The following is a 17,115-nucleotide window of genomic DNA, read 5'->3' as shown; positions in this document are numbered from 1 at the left end:
TTCAAAGAAGCGATATCACGAGCGACTTTTCTGGCAAGATATCGTCTAGTGTGTCGAGACGATCGTAGAACTCGGAAACAATCGCAATGTGATCTTTTTGGAGCCTCCAGTGAGTTTTCAAATTTTGGAATTTACAAATTTGTCAAAAATTCACTTTTGAGCTCGTACTCCTGGAATGGGGAGGGGGTACTGGAGAAATTTCAAAACTCGCCGAAGGCTCTAAAATGGTCCAAAACTACTAGTTGTTGTTGTGTGAGAGTGAAATTGAAGGAATTATTCAGATTGGTTCACTTCGGTCAGAAAAATTATCTCTCATGAAAAAATTTAAAAATCGTCTATAAAATAGTTTTTTCGAGTTTTTTTTTTTTTTTAATTTTCAAAAATTCGCCACAGGTTCAAAAATCAACTTGATAATCTGAAATGTATTTTTGCTGGGGGATGGCAAGGAGCTCTTCTCTCCCTTCCATCCAAGTAAAAACGCCCACATGCAAAGGATAATATTGGTTTGAAATACGTAATTATTATTAATTAAGCGTAGGTATCTACATTTCTACAGGTTTTCATTTTTATCGAATTTCATCTTCAGTTCATTCTCTCTTCAATTTCTTCTTCAAATTTTCCCAAAACTCCATTCGCTCTCCATTTAGTTTTCCATCTATCAATTCCATTTTCCTATCTATCTTCATATAACACGGTTTCTCAATAGTTGACGGGTTCCAGTTGGTTCCAAGATCTTCACAATTTGGATTCCTATTAAAGAATAAGTAACCCTATTATATGTTTTGTTTACTTTTAAATCGGTTATAATCGTGAGTTGTTACCCAGTTTTTGAAAAATTTCCAATAATTTTGGTAAATGTGTTGATCATTTTACTAGTTTCTGATGTCCATGGTCGATCGTGTATATCCCAACGGTTAGTAATTTTTGCCCAATAACAGAAATCATCACCATGAAGAGTTCCTGTAACACAAGTGACATTGTAAAAAATTTTCAAAATGGAAAATGTGATCGTTTTTGCTGTTGTTTTTTTTTGAAAATAATTATTTCACTTCAAAATTGATAGTCAACACTTCCACAGGTATAATAGAAGTATATTATTTTTGCCCAAACCTTCTATCGGTTCATCAAATAACCCCATTAGCTTATCTTTTAAAGTACACGCATTTCCTTCAAATGTAAATTTGTAAACATAAACTGATGAGGGAAGATCTGCTGCGATTACATTTATCAATGTATTATATGCATCCGAATATGCCATATCAGTGTGAATCTGCAAGTGTATAAACAGTGTATTAGATTTAGTTTTACCTCGTAAGTACATACATATGTGTAAGCTCCCTCTGAATGCTATCGATAATTCGTTACAGAACCCCCAAAATTCTGTCGTTTTTTTCTGTCAAAAATAGAAGTTTGAATCAGCGTTACACCTTTTCACGACAGGTATTTAGTTTTGCTAGCGAGAAGGATAGGGCCCCCTGCACATGTTATTCATTGTTCCATACTCCTTCAAAACCCTGAATGTTTGATCGTCTGATTTTGGAAAATATCAAATACATATTATGTGTTTCAAAGCCTAACAAGGGAGGTATCCCACTAACATGTAAATTTCTGAGCCGAACAAATAGGTACTAGATTGAAAGAACATGTATAAATACAACCAGCCATTTCAGGTGCCAGAGTGTACAGAATTTTTTGATTTTTGGTGAATTTTTAAAAATCAGATTTGGGCCCAAAATGCAAAATAATCAAAATTTCATCAATTCAAAGACTTTCTGAAAATTCCAGTCGGGGTGTAGAGTGAATTTTAGGTTTACGACTTCATATGGTAAAATTTTGTAGATATTTAAATTTTCGAAGATCTGCTGCAAATTCCCGATTTACTTAAAACGGTTCGAAACCGTTTCCTATCGATTCTAAGGGGGGGAGGGGGTCGGCCGAAAATTGTGTAATGTGCCAGTTTTTAGCTTTCTGGGTCAATTAGGTGAATTTTTGATTTTTTTAATATGTGACAAAATTTTGATTTTTCAATACTTGTGACCAAATTTTGATTTTTGAAAATTTGCCAAAATTGAGTAAAATCACTTTCACCACTCACGTCAGCTGGTGATGTATTTTTTCACACGTTTTCTATCTAGTTTTGTCCGGTTCAAAAAAAAAATTACTGTATTTTTGGAACGCTGCGTTTTTTGTAAGCTTGTTTATTATTTCCATTTACGTCAATTTTCAATGGCAGTGGAGCTGCCTCTATTGGTTTTCCTTTCCAATAGAAAGCTTCTATTTGTTCTTTGATGAATTGTATTTCATCATTTGTTAAATCATATCCCCAGCCGAAGTAGTTGTATCGAATGGAAGTAAAAAAATGGTTTAATGTTCCTTCTCTCATTCCTCCTGAAAAATGACCGTATCATAAATATTATTAAATTGTAATCAGATTATGTCTACCGATAAATATCTCAATATACTTACTGCAGAATCCCAATGCAGCCTCATTTTCACAAATTCCAAATAATATGGGTACTCGAGCAGTAGTATCAATCAATTCCTTGTGATGTTTTGGTAAGGCACCGTTTTCTCCTGGGTCTATTGTAGGCATAAACGGGGAGCAAGGGAAAGGCGTTCCTAAATACTGGAAAATAAAAATGACAGGGTACAGTTTTTTTTTTAATTTTCATTCATAGCCTTTTTTTCTGAGAGTTGAAGGACAGATTCGAAAAAAAGTTATAACTGAAACAATTTCGGCTCTATGATTGCCATTCAGATTTAAAATTTTATTAGTCACGATGTCTTTTTTTTTTTTTTTTTTTTTTTTTTTCTAAATTTGTGTGAACTTTTTCACATTTTCTGGTGTTTTGATCCCGTTTAATGTACCCAATAATATTTTATTTCCATTAAAGAGTTGAAAATTTTAAACCTTGGATTTTTTTATTGAACCTGATCTTCAACTTGACTGAAAAAAAAATCAAAGACGACTAGAGATGTGCGGTGTGAAAAGTGAAAAGTGAAAAGTACTTTTCTTTCAATGAAAAGTTGAAAAGAAAAGTTCCCACTTTTCATTTCACTTTTCAGTTTTTACTAAAAAAAAAAGCGAGTGACCAATCAATTTACTCATCAGAGATCACTGACCTCATTGATGAAGTCAAATATCAAGTTTCACTCTCTCCACTCCTCCCCTTCGCAGTCCACACCCATTTTTGATATTTTTCTCAACATTTTTTTCAAAACTGAAAAACCCAAAAATGTTGGAGGCTCTTGAAAGGCTCAAAACTACCACTATTCGATTAAGTAGGTGAAAAAATGATTTTGTTTTTTTGTGTGTTTTAAATAGGCATAAAATACATCAATTTGAAGCTCTTACAGAGAGCTTTAAAATGAGACTCACACGATTTACTTTTCACACTTTTCACAACTTTTCACACTTTTCAATGAACTTTTCACTTTTCATTTCACTAAAATTACTTTTCTGAAAAGTGCACATCTCTAAAGACGACCTATCTTATCATCTACAAAATAGTTATAGATTCAATTTTGCAGGCCGTTAGACCGTTTGGTTGCCATTGTACCTGATTGATTGACCGATCAGGTCTGAATTGAACGATTGTTTCCACCGCCAATTTCCTGTAAATTGATAGTAATTTTTTCTTATCTCTTTTATCAGTCACTTCGTAACCAAGGTCTTGAGCAATTTGTGAGCTCAATGTCGCGTTTTCTTCTGTGAAAATACGTAAGGGATTGAAAGCGTACCCTCCCATCATGACAGCTTTGTGGAATAATCCTGGAAAATATGCTCAGAAATTTTGAGCATGTTTTTATAGGGCTCTTTTATTTTAAGATTCATAAGGAGGAATACACGGACGCACCTTTCGCCAAAGGCGATAACATTATGTGATGTATCGTTACAGCTCCATTACTGCTCCCTAATAAAGTCACATTGTTAGGATCACCACCGAATGCGCTGATGTTATTTTTTATCCATCGAAGACCCATTATAATATCCTTCAGTCCTTGATTACCCGAGCATTCTTCCAAGTCCAAATTCAAAAATCCTGCGCAGAAGAATAAAAATGCGAGTAGAATTTAGGGAGAGCATGATTATATTTTCGTGAGAATCTCTTTACCTAGAAAATGCAGTCTGTGAGCTACAGAAACGTATACGATATCTAGATGCATTATCAATTCGGGTGATCCGTAATACCATGTTTCTGGGGAACCGTGAACTAATCCTCCTGGGTGAATATTGACGATTACAGCCTTTAGCGGATCGCCTTTCGAAGGTATCTGTATCGTATTGAAATCAGAAAATAAAAATCACAGTTTATTCAAAAATGTCATTCAAAACTTGGGCTTTGCAGTCTTATGTGGGTACATTACATACTGTGGGGGTGTGGATATTATTGTATAGGCAATCTTCAGATCCACAAATACACTTATGGTGCACTGAAAATTGCAAGCAGCCGCTTTTTTTCTCAATTGTTGCATCAAGAATGTTTTTCCAAGGTTTGATTGGTACAGGGTCCTATTCAAATGAGGTAATCGCATTAAAACGTGATTGTTTACATAAATACGAGTACATACGAATACGTGTTTACTGTTTGCGTTATACTCTACCATACTTGACGGAAGTACTGAAATTTATACCTTGTAGCGGAATGTTCCTGCAGTGCTCTGCCCATAGGGTACTCCAAAAAACGAGTAATATTCAGTGTTTGAAAATGTTGACTTTTTTTTGATGCCTCGAACCTTACCCTCTTTTACGGTAACTGTTACTTTTTCTGACATATTTTTTATTGTGGAATAATTGAACTGAATTCAGAAGTGTGAAAAATTGCCAACGCTCAGCGAGACACTTTGAAGTTATTCTTTTTTGAGAAATTGTGATGTCATTTGTGCGAGCTGTCCGTCATGTTATCATGTTTGCTATGTTTTTCGATACCGGCTCAGCTAGACACTTATTTTTTCATTGTACGTAAGTGTATTTTCCTGTTTCGGATTTTTCACTTTATCTTCATAATGGAGTAAGAAAGGTGCGCACAGCAAGTAGATAGGCTTTTTCCAAAATTGAAAGAAAGTACATAACCGAACCTCGGTGTTTAGGTACATTGTACTGTAATGTGCCTCCAGTATTCTACCTATTCATAAGGTACTTCAAAGAAAGAATAATATTATGTGTTTAAAAATGCAGACTTTTTCTTGATTCCTCAAACCTTACCTTTTTTTTACATTTAACGTTACTTTTTCTGACATTTTTTATTTAAAAGAATAAAAAAAAAAAAAACACAAAAAAACTAAATTTCAAGGTTTGGCATGTTGCCAACGTTTTACAATTTTTATTCAAACATATTGGGTTCTGACGTGAGATATATATCTTGTCATTTCTGCATGTACAAAGACATATTTATTATACGTACTTCGGTACTATTGATAATCTTTTATCGCTTTTTTTTTTTTTTTGATAGAAGCTCAGCAAGACATTGGACATTAGCAGAAAATGTTTCTTTTCTAATTTCTCATTGAAGAAAGCTACCTATCTATCGCAAACGATGAAAATTATCCATATTTTGAAGGGGGAAAAACTAAAAAGTATCATTCCATGTCAAATCGCCGAGCTTTTTGCACACAGAGTCGCTGATTCTTAAAATATTTTTTATGTGGTTATACTTTAATGAGAGATAAGCAGATAACGAATGTCGCCAATCGTAGTTCCCAAAAAACATTTGAATAGAGGAGACAGGGGCGCTTAAAGTTTTGAGAAAAATAAGGCTATTATGAAGTTCGGATTTTAATCAACGATTATCATCGCTTTGATTTTTGTGAATTCATGTTTTTTTTAAAAGTGCTTTATCGATTTATATTTAGAGCTTTCCATCAACTATCGTGACATACCTAACGAGGTATAGAAAAGAAAGAAACATCATTATCTAATATCACCTCAATTCGAGCCAACAGATTTTCACCATTTCACTGATAAAATTGCCAAAATTGAGTTGAATTTCACGAATAAAAGAAATTATATTTTGGAGTACCTACTGAAAGTATGTAAGTATTTTAGGGTGCCGATCGCGAAAAAAAAAATGTCAAGGGATTTGGAAGTCAACCAGAAAAACATTCTAGCTCCGGAGAAGCTGCTGGAGGGAAGATTCTCAAAAAGGGGGCATTTTTTATTTTTTTCGCTTTAGCCCATTTACAACCTGTTTTGAAATAAGTGGCCCAGTCCTAAAAGATGATATTTGAGATTTTGCGTCGACCTAGGTTATTGCCATCAAAATCCAAGACCACTTAAGGGTTCTATTAAGCGATTGAAAATTTGCAAATCGTTTATTTATGGATACATTTGTATTTTGAAAATTTTTTCTTCTTAAATATTTCGCATTAATGCCAAAACATCGAGAGGTATCACTTTTGAAACTGGGAACAAAGTTTGAAACTCAGTGGTGCCAATTTTTTGGTTATTATTGCAACTTTGAAAAAAAAAACTGATGAAGTTTTGCCTGTTTTATTCGATTTTTTCTCAAAACGGATCAAGTAGGGGCCAGAGCAAAAAAACACAATTTTTTTTTGAAGTATGTACGTAAGTCCCCTCTGTGAAGACCCATATCTCCATGAACTCGCTTAGTCAGTACTTACCTTTCATTAGCAAATTTAAAGAAAATCTGGGATATCGAATTTACAGTTTCTCTTTTCTAATTTAGATAATCGGTTTTATTTCAAATTGCAGTCTATTTGTACTTTACATTTTTGTATAATATCCAGCCGTTTATGTGAAAAAATTGCCTACGATTCATTCTTTTTTCAATTCTTTCTTTAAATTTTCCCAAAATTCCATTCGTTTTGCATTCAATTTACCATCTATCAATTCCATTTTCTTATCTATTTTCATATAACATGGCTTCTCAATAGTCGATGGGCTCCAATGTGTTCCAAGATCCTCGCAATTTGGGTTCCTGTGAAAAAAGTATGTAACATTATTATTGTGAAACATACTCGTAAAACCTATGCTAGATTTTAAAAGAAATTGATAAATAATAATCGCGCTGCTTTACCCAGTTTTAGCAAAATTCCCAATGATTTTGGTGAAAGTGTGAATCATTTTAGTAGTTTCCGGATTGTATTGTCGATCATGCATGTCCCAACGATTTGTAGATTTAGACCAGTAACAAAAGTCCTCAGCGTGATAAGTTCCTGCAACAAGTAACTTGGTGATTTTTTTCATGGAATTACTTTTGTTCATGCCTCGTATTTGTTGGCAATTTTATTTATTTGGCGTGTTATTTTATCCGAACCTTCTACTGATTCACCTAGCAATCCGATTAGTACATCTCTTAACGTTCCAGCATTACCTTCGAACGTAAACTTATAAATGTAAACTGATGAAGGGAGGTCTTTTGCGACCACATTAATCAATGTATTATATGCATCCGAATACGCCATATCTGTGTGAATCTGCAAATATTCAAAAAGGTGTTTCAAAACTCATCAGTAGAATTCCACGAGCCCGCATCTATCAGCGAATTTTGTCGAAACGCGATACACCTGTGTAGAAGTAGTGATTGGGTAATTTAAAATGATATTTAACTACACGTAGCTTACTTTAATAGACAAATTTTTTGAGTCAAACGGAATTATCGTGGTACTGTGATAACTGATAAGGAAGCGTTTGCAGAACTGGGTATAGCAAGGTTTTTGGCAAATCTATGTAATTTTCCTAAGTTGCAAAATTTTTTAAAACGAATTTTTAATAAATATACCTCATAAAGTCTTGAAACTACCTAGGTATGTGGGTTTTTTTGTTGAAATTTTATCTTCCCTTTCCTTTCTTTCCGGGTGTCCGTGAAGAATATTCTTGATTTTTAGGTCCCATGCCCTCTCAAAAAATTTGAAAATATATTCTCCGCCCTATTAATGTTTGTATCGCCTTGAAAAAATACTTTTCAAAAAATAAAAATTTGAAATTAGCGTTCTGTGTAGTGTTACGTTGCTGGAAGATGGGAGCTATTGGCCATTCGTAATTTTTATTTACATCAATTTTGAGTGATATTGGAGCTGTCTCTATTGGTTTTCCTTTCCAATAAAAATCTTCTACTTGATTTTTGATGTATTTAATTTCATCATCTGTAACATTGTGTCCCCAGCCAAAATAGTTGTTTCGAATAGCCGTAAAGAAATTTTTTGTCGTACCAGCCTTCATTCCACCTGAAAAATGATTCAAAATTTTTAATAAATTGAAATCAAAATGTATGTTGATAAAAATTGTAATATTTACTGCAGAATCCCAATACGGCTTCTTTTTCACAAATTCCAAATAATATAGGCACTCGTGTGGTTGTTTCGATTAATTTTCTGTGATGTAAAGGTAACACGCCGTTCTCTCCTGGATCTACCGTCGGCAGAAAAAGAGAGCCAGGGAATGGCGTACCTGAATTCTGAAAAAAATGGATTCATGTGGATTTTGCTAATCTCATTGGAGCCATGTGCAGGGTTCGGATTTTTATGCTACAGCGTGTTTTTTTGAATGCGTAGGGGATAGGGAATTTTTAAATCATTTTCACGATTCATAAGATTTCCAGTAAAAAAAGCTTAATTTGTTGGAGCATTTTTTCGCATATTCTACCCATAAAGGGCCATAAGACCATAAAAAACCATAATACTATAAGGGAATTTTTCACGTTTTTGGAGAATACTTTATGAAATACATTATTTTTTCTTACTTTTTGAATTTAGCTTATTTTTCATTTTTTTCACAAAATATTCTGAAGATAATTGAGATAAAAACACAGGTAAATAATTTCGAAAACTGAAATTTTCAAGGATTTTTTTTGGATTTGCGAATTTTTGATATTTCTTTACAGTGTACCTACCTATTGTTAAAATTGTTTAGGAGATTGAAATTTTTTCAGGGAATATTTTTACGTTTCAGAGCATTCTGATATTTTTTAGGTATTAGGTATTTTTAGCGCATATTTAGGAAATTTTTTGGTGAGAAAATATCCGAGCCCTGGTCATATGCGTCGAAATTGATGAAAATCCTCACGCTGTTAATTGATCTATCAGGTCTGTAACTAATCGCTTTCTCTAAAGCTAGTTTTCGATAAATTGATAGTATTTTTTTCGTATCAGTTTTATCAATTTCTCCATAACCAAGGTCTTGGAGTACTTGTGTACTCAATGTGACGTTATCTTCTGGAAAAATGCCTAGTAGATTGAAAGCATATCCACCCATCATAACGCCCTTATGGAATAATCCTAAAAAAAAAACATGTTGTAAATTTGGTGTCTATTTGTTTTAGTTTAATAACTGGGTAAAAAAAACACACCCACCTTTTGCTAATGGCGATAACATGATGAGATGTATCACAGCTGCTCCAGTGCTACTCCCTATTAACGTCACGTTATCAGGATCACCACCAAACACGCTGATGTTATCTTTTATCCATCGGAGACCCATAATTATATCCTTCAATCCTTGATTACCCGAGCATTCTTCAAGGCCCAAGTTTAAAAATCCTGCTCAGAAAGTAAACAAAGTGCAATCGATGGTTGATTATTAGGGCGAATCGCATAAAAAAATCCGGAGGATTTTGAGCAAATTCAATGAGGACCTTCGTTTTACGTTGAAAATAACTCATGAAATTTGTTAATTCCGAGGGTGTACCTGGAGGAGAAAATGTGAGTGTTCAATAAAGAGGCAAAAAATTGAGAAAAATAGCCCAAAATTTATCAATTTTTTCGGGACTTTGGCACCACCACGTTCTGAAATATTTTCTCAGCTTCAGAAATGATGTCTTCTGATATTTTAGAATAATTAATGCGAAATATTCGTGAAGAAGAAACTCTCAAGATACGAATTTGCCAAAAATAAGCGATTTGAAAATTTTCAATCGCTGAGTAGAACCTCAAATGTTGTGTTAAACCGCGATTTAATGCAGAATGACCTATTTTTGAGGACCCATATCAACCAACTTTCCAACTCAAAATTAAGGTTTCCACTGAATGTGATCGAAATCCTCTGATCTTTTTTTCGCGATCCTTCCTATTGATTAGGTATTGTGTATTTATCGCCTTACCTAGAAAATGCAGTCTATAAGCTATGGAGATGTATACAATATCGAGGTGCATTATCAACTCAGGTGATCCATAATGCCATGACTCTGGAGAACCGTGAAGTAATCCTCCTGGGTGAATATTGACTATCACAGCTTTTAGAGGATCGCCTTTCGAAGGTATCTGTATCGTACATATTTAAATTAAAAATAAAATTACAATTTATTCAATAGTGTCATTTAAAACTTGAGCTTTGCAGTCTTATATACACATACTGTGGGGGTGTGGATATTATTGTATAGGCAATCTTCAGATCCACAAATACATTTATGGTGCACTGAAAATTGCAAGCAGCCGCTTTTTTTCTCAATTGTTGCATCAAGAATGTTTTTCCAAGGTTTGATTGGTACAGGGTCCTATTCAAATGAGGTAATCGCATTAAAACGTGATTGTTTACATAAATACGAGTACATACGAATACGTGTTTGCGTTTTACTCTACCATACTTGACGGAAGTACTGAAATTTACTTATACCTTGTAGCGGAATGTTCCTGCAGTGCTCTGCCCATAGGGTACTCCAAAAAACGAGTAATATTCAGTATTTGAGAATGTTGACTTTTTTTTGATGCCTCGAACCTTACCCTCTTTTACGGTAACTGTTACTTTTTCTGACATATTTTTTGTTGTGGAATAATTGAACTAAATTCAGAAGTGTGAAAATTTAGCAACGCTCAGCGAGACACTTTAAAGTTACCTATTCTTTTTTGAGAAATTGTGAAGTCATTTGTGTGACCTGTGTGTTATGTTATCGTGTTTGCTACGTTTTTCGATATTGGCTCAGCTAGACAATTATTTTTTCATTGTAACCGTATTTTTCTATTTCGAAATTTTCGCTTTATCTTCATAATGGAGTAAGAAAGGTGCGCACAGTAAGTAGATAGGCTTTTTCCAAAATTGAAAGAAATTAACCGAAATAATCGTATGTACTTTGCATACATTTTACCGTAATGTGCCTCCAGTATTCTACCTATTCATATGGTACTCCAAAGAAAGAATAATATTCTGTGTTTGAAAATGCAGACTTTTTCTTGATTTCTCAAACCTTACATTTTTTTACATTTAAGGTTACTTTTCTTGACATTTTTTATTTTAAAAAAACAAAAAAAATGAATTTAAACGTTTGGCATGTTGCCAACGTTTCATAATTTCTATTCAAACCTATTGGGTTCTGACGTGAGATATATACATATCTTGTCATCTCTGCATGCACAAAGACATATACTTGTACTTAGGTAAATACTATTAATAATCTTTTATCACTTTTTTTTTTTTTTTTTTTTTTGATAGAAATTATTTGCAACTTTGAAAAAAAAACTGATCAAGTTTTGCCTGTTTTACTTGATTTTTTCTCAAAACAGATTAAGTAGAGGCCAGAGCAAAAAAAAAACACGATTTTGTTTTGAAGTAAGTCCCCTCTTTGAAGACCCATATCTCCATGAACTCGCTTAGTCAGTACTTACCTTTCATTAGCAAATTTAAAGAAAATCTGGGAAATCGAATTTACAGTTTCTCTTTTCTAATTTAGATAATCGGTTTTATTTCAAATTGCAGTCTATTTGTACTTTACATTTTTGTATAATATCCAGCCGTTTATGTGAAAAAATTGCCTTCGATTCATTCTCTTTTCAATTCTTTTTTTAAATTTTCCCAAAATTCCATTCGTTTTGCATTCAATTTGCCATCTATCAATTCCATTTTCTTATCTATTTTCATATAACATGGCTTCTCAATAGTCGATGGGCTCCAATGTGTTCCAAGGTCCTCACAATTTGGGTTCCTGTGAAAAAAGTAACATTATTATTCTGAAACATTCTCGTAATACCTAAGCTAGATTTTAAAAGAAATTGATGAATAATAATCGCGCTGCTTTACCCAGTTTTAGCAAAATTCCCAATGATTTTGGTGAAAGTGTGAATCATTTTAGTAGTTTCCGGATTGTATTGTCGATCATGCATGTCCCAACGATTTGTAGATTTAGACCAGTAACAAAAGTCCTCGGCGTGATAAGTTCCTGCAACAAGTAACATGGTGATTTCTTTCGTGGATTTTTTTTTCTTTATGCCTCGTATTTATAGGAAATTTTGTATTTCATCCGAACCTTCTACTGATTCTCCTAGCGATCCAATTAGTGCATCTCTTAAGGTTCCAGCATTACCTTCGAACGTAAACTTATAAACGTAAACTGATGAAGGAAGATCTTTTGCGATCACATTGATTAATGTATTATATACATCCGAATACGCCATATCTGTGTGAATCTGCAGATATCCAAGAAGGTGTTTCAAAACTTATCAATAGAATTCTATGAGCCCCCATCGATCAGCGAATCTTTTCGAAACACGTTACCACTGTATAGAAATAGTGATTATGTCATTTAAAATTATGTTCAATTGCTTGAGTCGATCAGAATTATCGTGGTACTGTGATAAAGAAGCGTTTGCTGAACTGGGTGTGGGAAGGGTTTCGGCAGATCTCTGTAATTTTCCCAAGTTGTAAAATTTTTCAAAACGGATTTATAATGAACATACTTCATAAAGTCTTAAAACTACCTATGTGTTTTTTTTAAATTTCATCTTCTCTTTTCTTTTTTGACTTTTAAGTTACATACCTTCTCAAAATATTCTCCGCGCTATTAATTTTTGTGTCTCTGTGAAAAAATACTCTTCAAAAAATAAAAATTGAAATCAGAGTTCTGTGTAGTGTTTCGTTGCTGAAAGATGGGAGCTATTGGTCATTCGTAATTTGTATTTACATCAATTTTAAGTGGTATGGGAGCTGCCTCTATTGGTTTTCCTTTCCAATAAAAAGCTTCTATATGATTTTTGATGTATTTAATTTCATCATCTGTAACATCATGTCCCCAGCCATAATAGTTATATCGAATAGCCTTGAAGAAATTTTTTCTTGTGCCTTCTCTCATTCCACCTGAAAAATTATCCAAAATTTTTAGCAAATTGAAATAACAACGTATGTTGATTAAAAATCGTAATATTTACTGCAGAATCCCATTACGGCTTCTTTTTCACAAATTCCAAATAATACAGGCACTCGTGTGCTTGTTTCGATTAATTTTCTATAATATAAAGGTAGCGCGCCGTTGTCCCCTGGATCTATCGACGGCAAAAAAGGAGAGCAAGGGAATGGCGTACCTAAACTCTGAAAAAAAGGATCCATGTGAATGTTACTCGGATTTTTATGCTACAGCATGTTTTTTGTATGCATAGGAGATTGGGAATTTTTAAATTATGTCCAGTTGTCCACGATTCATAAAATTTCCAATAAAATGAGCATAATTTGTTAGAGAATTTTTTCGCATCTACGTATCTACGTAAGAGCATAAAAAAGCATAATACGTATTTAGACGTTTTTAAGCATATTTTTAATGTTCTTAGAGAATATTTATCTTTCACAATTTTTTAACGTTCTATATTTTGACTAATTTTTTACTTTACCTTTCTAATTTTTTTTAGCCAATTGTTTCACAACATTTTCTAAAGATCATCAAGATAAACACAAAGATGAATATTTTCAAAAAAAATCACGTTTTCTAGGATTTTTTTTTAGTTTCCGAGTTTTTATATTTGTTAAAATTATTTAGGAGATTATTTTTCCTGTAAAACAACACTCATATCATTAGAGCATTTCTGAATTTTTTTCAGGGAATGTTTTTACGTTTTAGAGTATTTCTGACATTTTTTAGGTAATTTTTTGGTGAGAGAATATCCGAGCCCTGGTCATATGTGTCGAAATTGTTAAAAAGCCTCACGTTGTTAATTGATCGGTCAGGTCTGTAATCAATAGCTTTCTCTATAGCTAGTTTTCGATAAATTGATAATATTTTTTTCGTATCAGTGTTATCAATTTCTCCATAACCAAGGTCTTGGAGTACTTGTGTACTCAACGTGACATTATCTTCTGGAAAAATGCTTAGAAGATTGAAAGCGTATCCACCCATCATAACGCCCTTGTGGAATAATCCTAAAAAAACAAGGTTGTAAATTTGGTGCCTAAATTTTGTTTTGGTTTCATAACCGGGTAGAAAAAAAACACCTTTTGCTAATGGCGATAACATGATGAGATGTATCACAGCAGCTCCAATGCTACTCCCTATTAACGTTACATTATCAGGATCACCGCCAAATACGCTAATGTTATCTTTTATCCATCTGAGACCCATTATTATATCCTTCAATCCTTGATTACCCGAGCATTCTTCAAGGCCCAAGTTCAAAAATCCTGCACAGAAAGTAAACAAAGTGCAATCAATGGTTGATTATTAGGGTGGATCGTGTAGAAAAAAATTGGGGAATTTTGAGCAAATTCAATAAGGACTTTCATTTTACTTTGAAAGTCACTCATAAAATTTATTAGCTCCAGAGGTGTACGTACTTTAAGGGGAGATGTAAGTATTCAAAAAAGAGGCTTTAAAAAAATCGTGGTTTTTTCTCTCTAGCCCCCTAATTGACTTGTTTCGGAGAAAGTGGCTCAATTTTGAAAGAAGTATTTGAAATTCTGCGTCGACCTAGATATTGTCATCAAAATCCAAGGCCACTTTTAGAGTTCTACTTAGTGGTTGAAAATCTACAAATTTTTATTTTTGATTAAATTCGTGTTTTAAAAATTTTTAGAATCTGGGAATTTTTTGGTCATTTTTAGCAATTTAAAAAAAATCGAGAAAAATAGCCCAAAATTTATCAATTATTTCGGGACTTATACACCACTGCGTTCCGAAATATTTTCTCAGCTTCAGAAATTATGACTTCTGATATTTTAGAATTGATTATTCTAAAATATCAGAAGTCATAGGGTAAATGTGCCTAAGTTTGCGCGCTTCCTAAGATTGCGCAGTGACGATTTCTCATAACCAGTAAGAGTTACAACATTTGATACCGCCTTTACTTGAAAGAAAAATCAAAATGACCATACCTAACGATTTTTGGTGATGGTAGCACCAAGTGTTGCCAACTGACGAGCAAAAAACTTTTTTTTCAAAATTTTTTATAATTTTTCCAATAAAAGTGGCACGCGACAATTTTTATGGAAATGGCAGTAGAAATCTAAATAAGCTATTTTTAGATTCGTCATTGTCTGGGGATTATAACAAACACATATTTCAAGTGTTTTCTGCTTTTAGGTTTCAATTTTTCAATTTTTTAAAAAAACACCCCTGTGCCTAAGATTGCGATTTTTATTTGTTGCTACTTTTCTAGACTAATAATGATACTTTTTGAAATTTTCATTAAGAATTCAATTCATTTGAATGAAATGACACCTTATATACGTATATCGAGTTTACTCCTTGTCAAAAGCTAGGGAGAAATGGGTGTAATGCTGGAAATTCCAGATATGAGCGCATTTCCAGTGCGGTTCACTCAGAAGTTTCAAATCCACGTTCATGTGAGACATTTGTTTTGCTTCCATCATAAATTAAACAATATTGACGAATTTCTATGTTTTTCACTGGTGCACAATCTTGGGAAGGTGAATGCGCAATCTTAGGAAGGCATATTCCTAAGTTTGCGCATTTGACTTTTTTTAGTTTTTGGTCAAAATATCAAAAACTAAATCGATTAAAAATTTTATTTCTGGCGCAAATCATAGCCAAATGTTTGAAGAACCTTCTGTACAAATTTCAATATTCTAGCTCCTTTTCATAAAAAGTAGTGGCTGTTTGAAAATTAGGTGCGCAAACTTAGGCACATTTACCCTATTCGTGAATAAAAAATTTTCAAGATACGAATTTGCAAAAAATAAGCGATTTGAAAATTTTCAATCGCTGAGTAGAACCTCAAATGTTGTGTTAAACCGTGATTTTATGCAGAATGGCCTATTTTTGAGGACCCATATCAATCAACTTTCCAACTCAAAATGAAGGTCTCCACTGCATGTGATCAAAATCCTCTGATCTTTTTTTCGCAATCCATCCTATTGATTAGGTTTTGTTTATTTATCGCCTTACCTAGAAAATGCAGTCTAAAAGCTATGGAGATGTATACAACATCGAGATGCATTATCAACTCGGGTGATCCATAATGCCATGTTTCTGGCGAACCGTGAAGTAATCCTCCTGGATGAATATTGACTATCACAGCTTTCAGAGGGTCGCCTTTTGATGGTATCTGCATTACATTAAAGTCACAATCAGAAATCAACTTGCTTGTGCTAAGATATTTCTCAAGTAGGTATGTACTTTGGGAGTGTGAATATTATGGTATAGGCAATCTTCAGACCCGCAAATGCATCTATAGTGCACTGAATATTGCAAACAGCCACTTTTCTTCTCAATCGATGCATCACGAACATTTTTCCAAGGTTTGATTGGTACAGGGTCCTGTTCAAATCAGGTAGTTAATCGCATAAAAATATGTTTGTTTACATAAATAAATACGAGTACATGTCATACAAGCTGAATGGAAGTGCTAAAATTTATAATTATGTACCTTGTAGCGGAATGTTCCTGCAGTGCTCTGTCCGTATGGTACTCCAAAAAACGAGTAATATTCAGTATTTGAGAATGTTGACTTTTTTTTGATGCCTCGAACCTTACCCTCTTTTACAATAACTGTTACTTTTTCTGACATATTTTTTATTGTCGAATAATTGAACTAAATTCAGAAGTTTAGAAAATTAGCAACGCTCAGCGAGCACTTTGAAGTTATTCTGTTTTGAAGAATGGTGATGTAATTTGTCTAAATATAACAAAGTCGTGGGTACATTAAACTTATCTATAATGCTATCATGTTTGTTATTTTTTTTTCGCTACAAGCCCAGCTAGACATTGTATTTTTTCGTTTCGAATTTTTCTCTTTATCTTCATAATGGAGAAAGAAAGGTGCGCACAGTAAGCTTTTTTCAAAATTGAAAGAAATTGACCTGAATTTACAATTGATACATTAAGTATAGGTTTGCACTTAAGTAGGTTTTGTCAGCATGTTTTCCCTTTTTATTTGTCTCCTTCCTTCCGTGCTTTTGAAATTAGAAAAATTGAGTTGTTGATAAACAAAAAATGAAATTTCAGT

At 33.4% G+C, this 17,115-nt stretch overlaps 3 protein-coding genes across 3 annotated transcripts; all 3 read right to left on the bottom strand.

The window, feature by feature from the left end:
• Positions 1-500: 500 nt before the first annotated feature.
• LOC135833091 (esterase FE4-like) lies at positions 501-5,237 on the bottom strand. The gene is made up of 10 exons (XM_065346712.1): positions 4,636-5,237; positions 4,373-4,513; positions 4,116-4,275; positions 3,858-4,043; positions 3,561-3,772; positions 2,467-2,626; positions 2,216-2,388; positions 1,111-1,270; positions 822-960; positions 501-750 (listed from the first exon to the last, which is right to left on the bottom strand). The coding sequence occupies exons 1-10, from the start codon at positions 4,774-4,776 to the stop codon at positions 588-590; spliced, it is 1,635 nt and encodes a 544-aa protein (XP_065202784.1). The 5' UTR covers positions 4,777-5,237; the 3' UTR covers positions 501-587.
• A 1,423-nt stretch (positions 5,238-6,660) lies between these two features.
• On the bottom strand, positions 6,661-10,900 carry LOC135833090 (esterase E4-like). The gene is made up of 10 exons (XM_065346711.1): positions 10,571-10,900; positions 10,311-10,451; positions 10,059-10,218; positions 9,313-9,498; positions 9,026-9,237; positions 8,258-8,417; positions 8,015-8,187; positions 7,278-7,437; positions 7,038-7,176; positions 6,661-6,938 (listed from the first exon to the last, which is right to left on the bottom strand). Exons 1-10 carry the CDS (start codon positions 10,709-10,711, stop codon positions 6,776-6,778), a joined length of 1,635 nt encoding a protein of 544 aa, XP_065202783.1. The 5' UTR covers positions 10,712-10,900; the 3' UTR covers positions 6,661-6,775.
• Positions 10,901-11,347: 447 nt separating this feature from the next.
• LOC135833089 (esterase E4-like) lies at positions 11,348-16,788 on the bottom strand. The gene is made up of 10 exons (XM_065346710.1): positions 16,537-16,788; positions 16,287-16,427; positions 16,056-16,215; positions 14,147-14,332; positions 13,863-14,074; positions 13,093-13,252; positions 12,849-13,021; positions 12,195-12,354; positions 11,969-12,107; positions 11,348-11,873 (listed from the first exon to the last, which is right to left on the bottom strand). Exons 1-10 carry the CDS (start codon positions 16,675-16,677, stop codon positions 11,711-11,713), a joined length of 1,635 nt encoding a protein of 544 aa, XP_065202782.1. The 5' UTR covers positions 16,678-16,788; the 3' UTR covers positions 11,348-11,710.
• Positions 16,789-17,115: the final 327 nt, after the last annotated feature.

The sequence above is a fragment of the Planococcus citri genome, chromosome 1, assembly GCF_950023065.1.
Source record: "Planococcus citri chromosome 1, ihPlaCitr1.1, whole genome shotgun sequence".
Lineage (NCBI taxonomy): Eukaryota > Metazoa > Arthropoda > Insecta > Hemiptera > Pseudococcidae > Planococcus > Planococcus citri.
The sequence above is the reverse complement of the archived record's forward strand: the minus strand, read 5'-3'. Positions and strand labels throughout refer to the sequence as shown.